Consider the following 15,809-nt stretch of genomic DNA (forward strand, 5'->3'; position numbering starts at 1 on the left):
AAAAAGAAACAAAAGTTGTGGAATGAGTACACTAAATTCAACCAAGTAATTGATGGCTATAATTCAATTATTATATTCTATCCGTTAATCCGATCCACCCAAAACCAGCCAACCCACCAACCGGCCAAGTTAATTTAATTTTGAAATGAATCTAAAAATCATTTAGACTTTGTTTAAAATCTGTTTGGATTTACGATTTACAATTTTAAAACGTAATTAATAGATGGAATTATGATTAGGAGAGCCTATTGCCCATGGGAGAGAGGGACGTGACAAGTTGCTTTTTCCAACATCAGTGGGGTGAGATTTGAGTGATACATAAAGGAAAAGGTCAGATTCATTTGGCTGCATCCACCATTAATCATAGTCCTTCCGAGTGAGTGAGTGAGTTTCGAGTCATTTGGCTGCATTTACCAAATCGCAGCCTAGTAATAATTTGGAAAAGCTTGGAAAAGGCAGCCTCCAAACACTGTTTGCCAAAAGCCGAAAAGATTTAAAAAATAAATAAAAGAGTAGTGATTTTGTTTGTACCGACGGCCAACCTTCCCACCTTACCATAATCTCTCACAATTACCACTAATGTCTCCTCTAATCATCGTTGTTTTGTTAAAGATAGCACTGACCATTGAACCATGGAAAACATGCAGGAGTTCTTGTTCCAGACATGTCCCGACATCTTCGGTTGTGACACACCAGCATCGTTCGATCATCTGGGTGGTCTGTTCTGTAGAGTCTTCGTGGGATATATAGCTAGCGGCGGTCTCGTTGTCGGGATAAGATTTGGCGATCCAAATGAGGAAAATCTTGACGATTGGAGTTTAGAAAACATGCAGTAATTAAAATACTAATTATTAATATTGTTTGGAATCGATGAATATTCTTAATTGTGTGCTTGTTTGACGTAGGATGCAATTATCTAATCATGTGGTCAAACACTGAGTAGCTTACCTCGTGTTTCACAATATACGTGACTTTTTTTTCTCTTATTTTCCTACTTTTTAGGTTCACTTTTCTGCTGAAGTATATGTTTCGATTTTGGCTCCACATCATGTCCTCGTTCCGACGTGCTTCGGAGGCCAATAACAAATATGCCTATACGTACGTGAAGACGGCATTCTGACGGCAAGAACAAATATCCCCAAGAGAGAACATATTTTTCACACCCAACACTTTAGGTTAGGAGATGAAAAGAGACGGAATATAGTCCAATTTTTAAAACCTAACAAAAATGCTTGAAGAAAACAATTAAGTTTCTTAATTCCTTGGGGGTTGCATGAAATCTTATGATTGAGCTCTTCTTTCTTTTTCTCTCGGTCCTTTTTATCTTACACTTTTAGAGGTGGAGAAATCGTGCAAACTTCTTCTAGGGTTTATAGGGATTGAAAATCGAGTTTTTCGGTTTTGGGCACTCAAAAAACTGCCTTGTCATGTCGGGATTGGTCCTGAAAAAGGGGAGATTGGTCGCCTTTTTTTTAAAAAAAATAAAAAATAAAAAATCATAAGATCCTTGTAGAAAATACAATTTGTTTTAAACACCGTTATGAAACGCATGTCAAGAACTATCCTGATAAGAACAGCCCACACAATCCAGGAGCTCCAGTTTTAGATTTGGTAAAGAGTTCCTAACTAATCTTTTCCTATCTCTCTCTTAGTTGAAAGAATGAGCGTGCGCGCATACACACATATGATGTATATATGCATGAAAAACATATCCATGTGTAGTAAAAGCTTATCAATCTTCTTAGATGTAATCTCTTTAGCTGTTATATTATTAATTTCTAAGGCATAAAAATAAGGTTTATTATTAATTTTTTAATTGGCTAATTCAATGAGAAAATAATTTGGGAGCTATTTTTCAAATCTCAACTTGTACTAGATGTTGATTTATTTAACTTTTCTAATTTATAGACCACTTCATTAGATATTTCAATACTTAAAGCAATGTCAAAAATATTTTTATTACCATCATAGCCAATAATTGTCGATATATCTTTTTTCTTTTTTCTTTTTCACTTAATGTAAAAGAGTCGTCAAAATTTTAGTGAATTTTGACAAATATGTATGGATAACCAAACAAATAACCAAATAGAGTGATTTCATTTGAATTGAAGGAATAATGTTCTCATTTTAGTGAATAGCCTTGTATAAAAAAATTTTAACAATAAAAATGCCTAGTGGTACCACAAGTATAACAAGCTTCCAATTTATCTATTGAGCTGCATTTCTAGCAATGTATGAGACCCAAACTTGTTACATAGAAGTTTTCAATTATCTCTTATTTCAAATTTTTTTTTTTTTTAATAATATTAATCATGGATGCTTTACTACATTATTTGATCTATTATGTATTTGAATTTTCAAGTTATTGAGAGCTAAGGGCACTTTGCTGGGTCGTGATCCTGTTCACCGTATATGGAAGTAGGTTCCTCTATGTGTCTTGTGGGGCTTGTGGCGTAAGAGAAATTCTAGACTTTTTGAGGATGCGGAGATACAGGTTGGGGCTCTTTGTAGAAAGGTGCTTAATATGTTATATCTTTGAGTGTCGGCGCATAACTTGGGTAGTATGCCATACGCTGATTATTTACTTTCTTGTTCGTTTCAATCCTCTTTTTAGGGGTTCCTTTGTATACTTCTTGTGTACTAGGGTTGCGCCCCTCTGCGCTTTTTAATGAATTCTTACTTATCAAAAAAAAAAAAAGTGGATTGGAAAATGGCGAATCCAAGATTATGTAATTTGTGGGCTGAATTTTATATGGGATTTGTTAATCCTATTTTGTGTTTGAAGATTTTAGTATTGTCAGTGTAGCACCCCCGAACCATAAAGACTAGGTTAGTTTTTCAAACAAAATAACAATCACAAGTAAATAAATATATTCTCAACCTGTGACTGTGAGTTGAGTCTATTTAAGCCACCTGATTAACTATAAGTGCACCCAACTTGGCAAATCTTTGGGCGATGGACCATACATAGTGATTGCATTCTTCTAAGCATTTCATACATTCACTAATAATATTAGTGACTAGAAACTAAACATTTAAATTATTATTTCACCATTACAGCTTGAATTGAAGCAATTTAAAACACATAAACATTTTTTAAGGTGTAATACCCCGCCTTAAGCTTAAGAATATTAATTTAAACTCTAAGAATTTTATTTTAATTTTAGGAGCCCTCCAGAGTTTAATTTAGAATAACTGTAGGGTTTATTAGAAATATTATACATATTCTCCTATAAAATAGAAAATTAAAGTTTTAAGGGTTAATGTCATTTGAAAGCTTGGATTATTCATCCATGCAATAATTTTACTTTTAAAATAATAATAATAATTCATTTGTGGAATTTATGGGAAACTGCCTAGTAAATGTTTAAAAACACCAAAAAATATATTTTGAGTCCACAAAGTTCATAATAGTAATTTTTTTAATGTGAAATTTCATTAAAGCTCAGAATAAAGTTAAATTTCATTAAAATGAAATTTTTTACTAGTAAAAGTAAATTTTCACTTAAAGCCAAATTGAATAAATAAATTAGAGAAAAATTGTCAAATGGATTCATTAAATTTTGAAATTTATTCCTGAAGTATTAGAATGTATTTTGGGTGTAAGATAATTGTTGGACCCTTGAAACTGGCGATAACCATTAAAAACAATTTATCCTTAATTGGTTTGTAGGCCTAGTGAGCTAGTTTGTTGCCCAATTGGTTTTATCTTGGCCCAAATATTGTTGGAATGAGATTTTTCGTCGAAGTGAATATGCAAAACCCCTTTTAGACATACCAAAAATTATTGAATCGGTTTGGGACCAATAAGGACGTTTTGGGCCAAAAGAATGCATAAAATGTGATAAAAGGCCAATCAAGGCCCAAGGGCAGAGATTTGGGAAGGATGAAGAAATGATTCAAAGAAAGTACTAGTCACATCTGCACAATCATCCCAAAATGACTAGTCAATTTGGAAATTCCCTAAAAAAATTTATAAAGCTTAGTTTCACCTAGTAACTAAGAAATGTGGGACAATGCTCATGACTATCTCTTATATACCACTTACTCTCTATGTAGACTACTCATCTTCCTAATATAAGATCAGAGTGTTACATGGAGAGTCTTCTGAAAGCATTTTGGCAGCCAATGAGTGGATCACAACACCCTCCAATCACCCTTGGCCATGTAGGATTGAAAAACCATGGACCAAGCTCATGTTTTTCTTAAAAACCATAGTCTATAAATGCCCAAGGTGTAACACCAAAGGAATAAAATTGGATTTTTATTCATAAATAAGTAGCTAATATAAATGCAATTGTAGAATACCATTTACAAGGTGTTAGGCTCACAACTTAATCTTATAAAATTCATGAGGATCAAAATACACAGTTTTTGACAGAATAATCATGTTTGACGACAAAAAGTTTTAGCCTTCCTATGGGTGATTACTTACCTTGAACACTCAGATCCAACCTTGAATATTTCAAAATATCAACTTCTCATTTCTATAAGTTATACTCTAATATTAGTCAAGACACTAAGCGTGACCCTAATCCTACACATAAAACCCTAATCATGCGCTTAAAACACTAATCATGCTCCTATTGCATAGAAAGATTGATCGACCCTCAAGGATAGTTCGATCGTTATGCCCCATAATGTATTTTTCCCCACTTCAACCTACCAGAACCTAACTTATCTCTTACCCGAGACTCCTAGAGATTACTACATTCCAAAAGAGCTCCATACATCATGCACAAACATTTTAAAATAAGGAAGGTCACAAACACCACTTAAAAAATCAAGGTCCTAACTTTCTTTCCATAATCATATCTTCCTTGTTACACAACCAAGGAAATGCTTTAAGGTGTTGAAAGGTATGTATTTTAACACTTCTTTAAGGTTGCAAAAGGTAGTTAGTCTTAAAAGTCTAAATCTTTCATACAAAAATCAAGCTAATCTACTTAAAAGACTTAACTTTATACCACTATTTAGGGTATAAAACTAACATTCGATTTAACACAATAAACACAGTTTAAACATGAGGAATAGACACAAGTTAGGGTTAGATTGCATTATACCTCGAAGGTGGAAACTTTCCAAGCCTAGGAGCACAATCTTCAAAATGGTAATTTGATATATCTAAGTGTCACACCTATCAGCTCGTGGGACTTTTATCAAAAATTGTTATTAATTGAAGGGGTTAAAGTATATTTAACCCTACATTAAAGTACTACTTGCTTCAAAATCATGCCATCCTTATTGGCTCAAATCAGTGATTTGTAAAATATTTCATGTGTTTGGGCGAAGTGTTACACAAGAATCCCAACTTGTTTCTCGTCGCAACAGCTCCAGCTCCTCACTAAGCAATATTCCTTCTCTGTCTCCTTATCGACCTATTAGTAGACTTCAAACGGTTGAAGAAGATGAACTTGTGGTTTGAATGATCACTTCAAGAGAATTATGCAACGGTAGCTCTCATCAAAAGATTCTTTTGGCTCACCATAAAATGAAGCTAAGCTTCTCAATATGAAGTGCTATGATGGCTTAGGCTTACTTCTCAATCATGCAAAAGCATCATTTTATAAAGAAAGGATAAAAAACCTTAACTCTGCGTGTGAAAAATCTTTCAAACGTATGTAGCTCATCGAGCGGCATCATGACATGTTAGCTATCCTGTTAGGACTCGCCTAGGGTTTTTAGTATGTGAGCAACAAATTAACAAAGGCGTCAGGACACCTAGCTGACGACTTAGTTGACAAACTTCTCGGTGAGTCTATTGGAACCCATTGGATCAGGACATGTTTCTAACGTCTTATGCTAATCACACGTTGTAACTTGTCAGTCTTTATATTTGAGCTGGATCAGAACCTGTTGCTGACACCTTAGTTGATGATGATCTTGGTGGCTCCTTTAGACCACACACTCTAGGACGGCTTGTTAGCGTTGTTATTGGCGAGGCTCTTTAGAGTGCTTCTGACCAATCGTGTTAGGACATCTAGTTGACGCATTTGCTAACACCAATGTAAAACTTACAACTTCAACTCCATATTACATCCATCAAAGTTTTGATCACCGAATAGGCCAGCACTAAAAACCTAACACCCTAGATGGGGAAGGAAAATCATTGCTGTTTCGAGGGTTTGCTCTTACGTATGGCTTGAATCCCTTGATGTCTAAATGGGGTATATCTGGGTTCAAAGGGACAAACATTAGCCGCATGGCCGAGCCTCCTACATTTAAAACAAAAGTTGAAAGCTATTCATACCTCTGTAGATCCACATAGAAGAGTTGTTTGGTATGCTGAGAAAGAAACCCTATGACCAGTGGGTCTACAACCTCAAATTCTACTCTCACCCGCAAGGCTCGTTTACACATAATGGCGTTGGAACCACCGGAATCTATATCCAAGAGCTTCCCAATCCCTTATGTGATTTTTTCAGCATTGGATTTATACATGTTTTCCTGTGGGAGCTCGTGGTTTTGGACCTATAAAATGGCTTTTGAGAAGTCAATTTCCGTCAAAGAAACCTCGGAGGCCATTCTTTGAGAAGTATGGGATTGAGAGATAGGATTTACTTTAACAAAAAAAATAAATTTTAAAAACAAAATACAAAAAATGGTTAATTATACTTTACCCTCTTAAATTACAACCTCAATTGTACTTAACCTCCAAATTATAGTAACTTGGACCTATAAATGTTTTTAAGTTATACCATGTGTAAAATCTAGCTTTTATTTTGGATAGAAAACTTCACACATGCCAATCACTTGTGCATGAGGTGTTTCTTCTACCAAAAACACATATAATTTAAATGACAAAATTATAAAACTACCATTTACATAGGGGTGACTTCTTGGGTGGGGGTGAACATGCATGGTCAACCCCTTAGATAGGGATTGCAATGACCGCGACCTTCGTAACAAATGGGGTAGCCATTGTGACTTCCTCTAAAGCGGGGTATGGATCCTTTCATATCAAGGTAAGCCAAATTGAAGTTTGAGGGAATTTTAAATAAAAGGAATTAGTTTCGTGACTACCCGTACTTTGGAACAAAGGGATATATACCTCCACCCTATAGGAAGGTTGTTGTTGCCACCCCTTGTATTATAGAGGGTCACGACTCACGACCAATGTTACCCTATCCCAAAACCCACCCTTATTACGCTACCCTCATCCTAAAAGCCACCTCTATGTTAGGAGTCATCCCTTTGTTATGGGCAATGCCATAATTTATTTCCTCAAATTGAAGGTATTTTTGGTAGAAAAACGACCGATGCATGCATGAGTGGCACAAGTAACGTTTTCCATTTAAAATGATGGCCAGATTTTATAGAGGGGCAATTCCAAATATTTTGATGGTTTATAAGTTCAAATGTCATGAGTTGTGGAACAAACTATTAGGCCTCGTTTGGTTTGCGGAATGAATATTCCATTCGGAAACAAAATGGTTATTAGCAGGAATGAAAGAGAGTGGAATTAAATGGTTATTCCTAATATTTAGTTTAGTAACAACTCATATACTTTAATTGGAATCAAATCAAAATTACTAAAAAAAACCCACATTATTTATGTATTTTTTTTTTTAAAAAAAAAAAACTTAAGTTATTGAAGAAAAAAAAACTAGTGGGTGGCCGCAACCACCCCTGGAGTGGTCTCCCGAGGTGGCACAGTGGGTGGTCGGCCAGCCACTGTAAAGGAAGGGTTGGAGTTTTGTTTTTTCTTTTTTCTTTGAAAAAAATTTGAAGGAAAATAAAAAATAATAGTTTTTTTTTCTTCGAAAATATAGTCTATTTCTATTGGAATAACGATTCCTTTCATTTTTTAGAAAAATATGTATTCTTCTTCGTAAGAAAATAAGTATTCAATTGAAAATAACTATTACAAAGCATAAATTCCTACCAAACATCATAATAAGGTGTATTTCCGCGAACCAAACAGGGTTATTTTGTTCCAATAGATAGGAAAAGATCATCGGGTCATGCCTTAAACCGATCTCACCCGTTTCGATTACAGTTCAAATTCGGGTTGACTCGGACCTTTTGCGCGAACCAAAAGAGCTGTCCATGCCTGTTCACTTGTTCCAGTTGATGGGTTCGCAAAGCATTTTGTCTGTGATGCGTCTGGTCAGGCAGGTCTTATACGATTACAGATAACTCCAAAACTCCCAACCACCTCCATCCATGGCTGCTTTAGCCTTCACACCCCACATCCAAAGGCCCCCAATCCCAGTAGTCCAGACACCCATCAGAGCTCCCAAAGCCAGAACGAGAACGAGAGTCTCACTCCAACCAGCCCCAACCTTCTCAGACCCCTTTGTCCTCCAACTAGCAGAAATCCTTGAAGACTCTCTGCCCTCTTCTTCTTCTTCTTCACCACCATTGCCTCTCCAAAAGCTTAGAGACACTTCCTCCGAGACTCTCCTCTCAACCCCATGGCCCTCCCGCAAAGATGAGTCATTTCGCTTCACAGACACCTCCTTCATCAGACGCTCCCAAATTAGCCCAATCCCTAAACCTCCTCACTCCTCAGCTCTCTCAGGCATTTCTTCGAACACCCAGTTCCCCAATCTTGTTATTGCTGATGGGTATGTCGTAAATTCGGCGAATTTGTCCGAATTGCCAAGTGGGGTTTTTGTTGGGAGCTTGTTGGAGCTGTCTGAAGAGAGAATTATCAAAAGGGTGTGTGAATCTGTGTGTAATTCGACTGGAGGTGACTTGTTTTGGTCTATTAATGGGATAGGCGCGCCGGATTTGACGGTGGTGTATGTTCCAGCGGGGTGTAAGGTAGAGAATCCTGTTTGTTTGAGGTACATTTCTATTGAGGGCAGTGACGATGGGTCAAATGAATTGCCCATATCGAATCCGAGGGTGTTTGTGTTGGTGGAGAGGGGAGGAGAGATTGCTATAGTTGAGGAGTTCCAAGGTAAGGATGAGAAGAAGAGTTATTGGACGAATTCAGTTTTGGAAGTGGTGGTTGAACAAGGCGGGAAGGTTAGGCATTCATATATTCAGAATCAGTCTTTAAATGCTGCTCATATAAAGTGGACTTCAGTCCAGCAGGTGAATTCTTGTTCTTGCTGACTTTTGTTTCTTTCTTTTCGTGGTTGAATTGTTATTATTGGTTGTTAAGTATAGTCTGTACAGCTTGTTTGATATGTTTGCAGTTAGGAGAAGATCGTAGGAAATGTGAATTACGATCATATTCATGGAAACAATTGGGGCAGTACATTTCTTATGTCATTGAACATGGGGCAGTAAATGGATCATTTCTACATGCACATATGTATGCATTTTAGGACTTCTGCTATATATGATCAAATGTGGTCTTTAAAATGACTAGTTGCTAACTAGTGCTTGAGAAGTGCTCACATAAGATTGTTGACGACTTAAAACTGAAAGCTTATTAGATTGACAATAAATTATTTTTATAAATAGTTGAAACTAAGACACTTATTTAAATTATAATCTGGTTTTGGGAAACGAAATCTCTGAATTGAGAATAACCTTGAGACATCTTGGTCTCTGAAAAGAAACTATAATAATAATAAATAGAAGTGAGCATGGTCATTAATATTAACTCCATTTAAATTGGAACATCCTGTGGAATTTGAATTATTCTTGGATGACTATGTGGGTTTGCATTCTGATTTGTTTAGGCCCTAAAACAGAGAGAATATTTTTGCTTGCGTATCTTACACTCACACAGATATACTTCAATTCTCTTTACGTCATGTCCCCTCGGATGGTTTATTTGGCATGCCAAAGGACCTATTACAGTCTAAGCACTAGTTGAACCACCTCTGGGTAGAAGTTTAATATGCACGTGACGTCGGAGTGATTAGCGAATCAGTCTGTTTGTTCATGTCTTGCATTAAGATAGGAAAATTTATGATCTTGTGTCCTTTTTTTTCTTTTTCTTTTTCTTCTTCTTTTCTTTTTTTTTTTTTTTTTTTTTTTTTTTTTTTTTTCGTATGGTGGGGAAAAAGTTTTAGCATTTGTAGAGTGAATTGGTGTTTGAAAAGATAGGGAACAATGGTAATAGAGAGCTGCTTCTTTGTGAAAGCTGATTGTCTGAATTCACCGCCAATGGTTGATTGGGGGGTTTTGGGTTGATTTAAAGGATTATTTGGTGGCTAAAGGTTATGAAATTTTTTTGTAGGTTTTTGAAGGTTTCTGAAGGATATAGGAGAATGGATCTATTTGGGGTTGTAAGAACAAAAAAAGAAAAAGAAAAAAAAGAGTTGTTTTCTGTTCAAGGGCTGTGTGAACAGTGGTTTGAACCGTAACAGTGTGCCAAAGAAGCGAAAGAGAAAGAGAAGAACACTCTACGCACTCTTTCCTCAAAACTCTAATTACTCAATATTCCATTAATGAAGTCTCTACTCTTTGAGTACATTATTAGTAGCATTAGGATCCCTAATTTGACTAGTAAACTAAAGACCTCGTAAACCCAAATAGATATTAATAAAGGTAGGAGGGAGATGTTAAATCTAAATAGCTCTATTAACTACGGCAATGCAAGCGTATCTTCTCGGCGAGGGAAAGGCAAGGCTCACGTGCTGTAGCATGTATGTTCCATGTGGGTTTTGGGTTTATTTGGATTTCTTCTTGTGGGCAATTTTGTTTGTTCTTGTGTAAACAGGGACGCTTAGGCATTTTTTTATAAAATTTATTACTTATAAAAAATAAACCCAAATAGAGATTAACTTGTGCTCAAAGAAAACTACACTTAAATTTCTAGAAAGTTCTAGACTCGACTCAATTACCAAAATACCCTCAATTTGTAAAAGTTTCAGAAAATTATAGATCTGCCCCCTCATACAAAAATAACAATAATTTTTTATGTAATAACTGAAATCAGAAAGTGTTTTAACCCTGGATTCCTAATGGCTTGATCTTCAATTTAATGTTGCACATGAGCCACAAAATAAACCTTGGACTTTATTAAGTTACGAAGTAACAAAAAATTATCTTCCATGGCTGAATCAGTATGAGTGGCCCAAAAAGTGGATTGTCACTTGTCAAAGAAAGATTCTCTCTTCTTCTTTTTTGACAACTAGAAAGATTGTCTCTTCTGATTGTTTATCTGTTTTTTTCAACCTATAACTTGTAAACTTAGTTGCCCTCCAACTTCTTTTCTCTCTTGAGCTTTTTCTTCGGAATGACTGATTTTGCTTAAGGTGGCACTTTCTCCTTTTGAGGCTTCATGGGCCTCCTTATCTTAGCTTCTGAACTCCTTGTTTGGGAGGAAATAGATAGATGGTTGCTTGCAGCTAACATGCTAGTTGTTTAGCCTGAAATTTATAAATTTTCTGCTGATTCTTTTTCAACATTCAACAATGTTGGTTTGGTAAGGCAACAAGTTGAGCTTTCTTCTAAGGCTGCCTGGAGTACTTTTTTACTAAAAACTGGCTGAGCAGGTGTTATACATTTCTATGAAGTTAGAATTACTTTTGCTATGGAATATATGGGCTATAATTAGTATCATATTTGGCGAGTCTTATGTTTTGGCACTAAGTAGCAAAAAGGTATATTATTTTTTTCTTTTTGATTGCTGGAGGGATTTGGGTCGCATAATATGGATTCTATACCAGGCTCCCCTCCCCCCAAAAAGACCTCTACTGGAGCCAAAGAAGAAGAAACGTGTATGGTTTGGTGGCATATTAGAAATCCCAAACCATTGAAGCTCTTGGGGGCAAAAACTACTCTTAACCTTGCTCCTGTTTTGGGCTTTTAAGAGAGGCAAATGCAACAATGAGAAAACTGGGACTTTTGTGATAAAAGTTTTTTTTATTTAATTTTTAAGTAGAATTTAGTTTTATCTTCTTTGATCTTGTCTTTTTCTTGAATTAAATTTGTTTTGAATTCTCTATTTTCTGTCTTATCTATTCATCACTACATGGGTTATTTAACCTAACCTGATTGCAAAACATTTAAATTCTTAAAACTCTACCTTTGTTGTAGAAATTACTAAGGAAAGCTACGGTAACAAGAGCATATATTTAGCTCTGCTTTAAGCAAAGCTTTTGGCCACTTTATTTCCTCCGTTATCTCACCTTCAGTGCAGACAATATTTGTGAAAGCAACCCTGGAGCTGATTTTGTGTATAATTAGTACTTCATGTTGATATAAGTATTAAAAGCTACTTTTGGGTTGATTCCTAGATTATGACAGGGCTGACAGTTAGCTTATAACTTGGGATATATTCTCCAAATAGGATGTGAGGTCACTTAAATCTAGAATGCACCCTAACCATGCTGTTCGTATTGTAGACTCCTTTCCTTTGGGAGGGGAGGGGGGAGCTGTACTTCAGAACTCGTGTTGCCTGCTGTTCATGTTTTTATGGATGTTCTCATTTTCTTCTATATCTAATTTATGCTTTTGCATTTGTATGTTTAGAGTGATCAATATTTTACCATTACCTCAAGCATTCATTGAGAATCGGCATGATAATTTTGTTTCACGAGCATAATGGTATTTTAGTAACTTGTGTTATTATTTGATCTTATTCATGCTAGATAAATTTCATAATAAGCTCTATTCACTGTAATGTTATTCATCCTTGATTTGCTTCTGGCACTAAATGTTAGTTAATCTCACGTTCATGAAGTTCTTTGTAGGATGTGATTTGAGCATTGAGTTCATAACCTTTGTTGATAGACTACTGTTAATGCCAACTCAAACCTATTGTGTACATTACTATTTAACATTTATGTTATGGAATTAATCCAGCAACGGCGGGTCAAAAATTCTAAGTTGATTGATTGTTTGCAGGAATCAGCTAGTACTTATGAGCTTGTAGAGGTAAGCATTGGTGGAAAATTGAGCCGGCACAATGTCCATATTCAGCAATTGGGCCCAGACACAGTAACAGAGTTATCAACATTGCATTTGTCTGTCGGTGATCAAGTACAAGATCTACATAGCACTCTAATCTTGGACCATCCTCGAGGTTATTCTCGACAACTTCACAAGTGTGTTGTGGCTCATTCTCTAGGACAAGCTGTTTTTGATGGGAATGTAAAAGTCAACAGGTAATCTGTTTTATTTTATTACTTACAATTATCATGAGTGCATCTTGGTTTTGTTTAACATCACCCCATATACTATTCATAGTAGTGTTTCCAGTATGCACCAAAAACATAAATAAATAAATCAAAAGGGTGGCTTGCGCCTACCCTCGCGAGCCACCCTCTATTTTTTCTTTTTCTTTTTTTGTGTGTTTCTTTCTTTTTGAAAATGGTTTAATTGTAATTTTATGTAGATTCCATCGGAGAAAATAACGGAATGGGACGGATGAATTGATTTGATAACAGGATCAAATTCAATGAGCTAAAAGATAAAAATAGAAACTCAAGTAGTGATTTGAAAATGGTCCAAAACTCAGGGAGTAATACAATAATTTTCTCTTAGGAAAAATATTAGCTCCCTCTGCTTAGCGCTGTTACCAAATAGCTCGTTGAATTTTTAGTTTTGTCAAATAGTTCATTGTGCTTTGGCTTGTCATCAAATAGATATTTCTGTCCTTTTTTCTTGTCGTATCTTAATGATATTCAACTTTTACCCTCAAAAAAAATAATTGCCAAAATAAAAGCAACAAAAAGGGGGGGAGGAGGGGGTGGCCCACCCCCTCTGTGACCCACTTCTCTTTTCTTCCTCATCTCCCTTATTTTCTTCAGAGGCCACTGGGCTCTGCAAAGTGAGATTTTATTTTTTATTTTATTTTTTTTCTGCTTTTCTCTCGCTTCAGCAATTTGGTTCTCTGGCTTACTCAGTCCAGAAGCTCTTCCAGAGACACTCGGGGATGTGCATTTGGGTCTAGTGATATGGGGCCACCACTATTTAGGTTGGTTTCCGACCATGGATTATGCTAAGGAATCAGCTAGTTTGGCTCTTAGCTTTTTGCTTCAGCTTCATGTTCGATAAAACAGGGCTACATCAATGGTGGCTTACGTTTGCAGAAACAGAGCGTGGGTTTTTTCTTTGTTGGGCAGAAAGAGTTAAAAGCCCAATTGGGTTACATGATTTTTTTCTTATGTGCTTTTTTATTTTTGGGCATAATTCGAATTTCACAAGCATTCTATTGGAAAAAATGGATGGAAGGATCTATTTGATAACAGTTCAGATAGCTATATGATAAAATTGAAAATTAATGGAGGTAGTTGATTATTATTTGTTTGATATTTTTCCTAAAAATTATTTGTTGATGACTGTTGCCCACGTTGTTGATTAAACCCTAAAATTTGATGGGCCTTCTTTGAATTGAAGTTTACAATAAATGATGGCTAATTATGTTACTGTCTTTAGTAGCTTTCTTATTCAATTCATTTATGCAGCTAATGCTGTTGTATCCAGTGACCAGTTGCTTGCTGATAGATATACATTAATTTCTGGAGTTTAGAAAAGAAGACAAAAAAGATAAATAGAACTGCACATGCTTTACTTCTATTTAGTTCTTGCTGTATCATGCAGATTTGCACAACAGACAGATGCAGGGCAACTTACAAGGAGCTTGCTCCTGGAACCTCGTGCAACGGTGAACGTAAAACCGAATCTCCAAATAATTGCAGATGATGTCAAGTGCTCCCATGGAGCTGCAATAAGTGACCTAGAAGAAAGCCAGCTCTTCTACTTCCTGGCACGCGGCATCGACTTGGAGACAGCTAGAAAGGCTCTTCTCTTCTCCTTTGGAGCCGAGGTGATAGAACGGCTCCCTTATTCTTCCATCAAAAAGGAAGTAGAGAGTCGAATTAGAGAAGTATTGGCTCCCAAACTTAAAGGGTCCTCATAGTGTGTTGTGTACATCTAAGGCAGCTGAAAATTTATAATTATACTTTGATGCATTGTTTAAGAGAATAGGTTGAAATTCTAGAAAATTTTGACAGCCTAATGCTCCATTTGGTTCCTAAGCAATGGGAAGATAGAAGAAAGAGTGCATGGAGAGAAAATAGAATTATAGCAAAGTTTAAACTCCATTTGTTGATACTCTGTTTTTTTTTTCCTCTTCTTTTTAAAGGGTAAAATGCATGTATATCTCCCTTTGGTTTATTACAGTTCAATTGACATCTTTTGGGTTTCCATATTTTAAATTTATGCCTTATTCAGTATCTAGTTTAGAATTAATCCTTAACCCAAGTTCTAACTTGGCGTTAAATGCTGCAGATACTAATTCATTTATTCTTTCTGCAACCATAGGATTGGATTCAATTTGAATGAAAAGAAACAAAATTGTTCAAAATAATAAAAACTAGTAGATGAGCCCCAATTTGCAAACCAAATCTCCAAAGTCTAAAGGGAACATCAAGCAGTATGGACCATAATAGCATCTTTAAAACAAGGGATGTATGCAAAATTGGTCCTTATGGTTTGGGGTTTAGATACATAGCTCCTTAAAGTATAAAAAGTAATTAAACACTGCTTAGAGTAAGCCCAAAAAAAAGAAAAAAAATCTACAATTAAAGAAGTTGATAGAATTCGTTAATGTGTAGTCTAATGGGGAACTTCATACCTATCCCGGGCACAATATTGTCCCTTTTATCTTGTCATATAACACAGATTAAACTAAAAAAGACCCTTCCTTTGTGATCTTTCTTATTAGAGAAATGATATAGGTACTTAAAATTTTACAAAGGAAGCCTTACCCACTGATGTGGAATCTGACGTGACATTAAAAAATTAAAAAACTTAGAGAGGCGCGTTGGGGTAGACTGACATGATATTTATTGTTCACGTCTGTGTCCTTGTTGACAACTTTTTTTTTTTTTTTTTTTTTAAAAAGCTATGTTGTTTCTCTCTCTCCAAGCTTTTCATTTTCTGAGAAAAAC

The 15,809-nt window shown here is 35.7% G+C and overlaps 1 protein-coding gene across 2 annotated transcripts; it reads left to right on the forward strand.

Moving 5' to 3' along the window:
* The first annotated feature begins 8,013 nt into the window (after window positions 1-8,013).
* LOC133854350 (protein ABCI7, chloroplastic) lies at window positions 8,014-15,096 on the forward strand. 2 transcript variants are annotated; one of them, XM_062290508.1, is made up of 3 exons: window positions 8,014-9,045; window positions 12,760-13,019; window positions 13,736-14,088. In XM_062290508.1, exons 1-3 carry the CDS (start codon window positions 8,167-8,169, stop codon window positions 13,857-13,859), a joined length of 1,263 nt encoding a protein of 420 aa, XP_062146492.1. In that variant the 5' UTR covers window positions 8,014-8,166; the 3' UTR covers window positions 13,860-14,088. The 2 variants fall into 2 exon arrangements, with proteins under 2 accessions (XP_062146492.1, XP_062146491.1); XM_062290507.1 differs by lacking the exon at window positions 13,736-14,088 and adding an exon at window positions 14,458-15,096 and having other exon boundaries at window positions 8,020-9,045.
* Window positions 15,097-15,809: the final 713 nt, after the last annotated feature.

This window comes from Alnus glutinosa, chromosome 13 (genome assembly GCF_958979055.1).
Source record: "Alnus glutinosa chromosome 13, dhAlnGlut1.1, whole genome shotgun sequence".
Classification (NCBI taxonomy): domain Eukaryota; kingdom Viridiplantae; phylum Streptophyta; class Magnoliopsida; order Fagales; family Betulaceae; genus Alnus; species Alnus glutinosa.

What these genes read in the sequence shown, in the direction of transcription:
- LOC133854350 (XM_062290507.1), top strand. Translation starts at nt 8,167, where the DNA reads ATGGCTGCTTTAGCCTTCACACCCCACATCCAAAGGCCCCCAATCCCA. An exon ending in AGTGGACTTCAGTCCAGCAG is followed by an intron (nt 9,046 to 12,759) that starts GTGAATTCTTGT and finishes GATTGTTTGCAG; the next exon opens with GAATCAGCTAGTACTTATGA. An exon ending in GGGAATGTAAAAGTCAACAG is followed by an intron (nt 13,020 to 14,457) that starts GTAATCTGTTTT and finishes TGTATCATGCAG; the next exon opens with ATTTGCACAACAGACAGATG.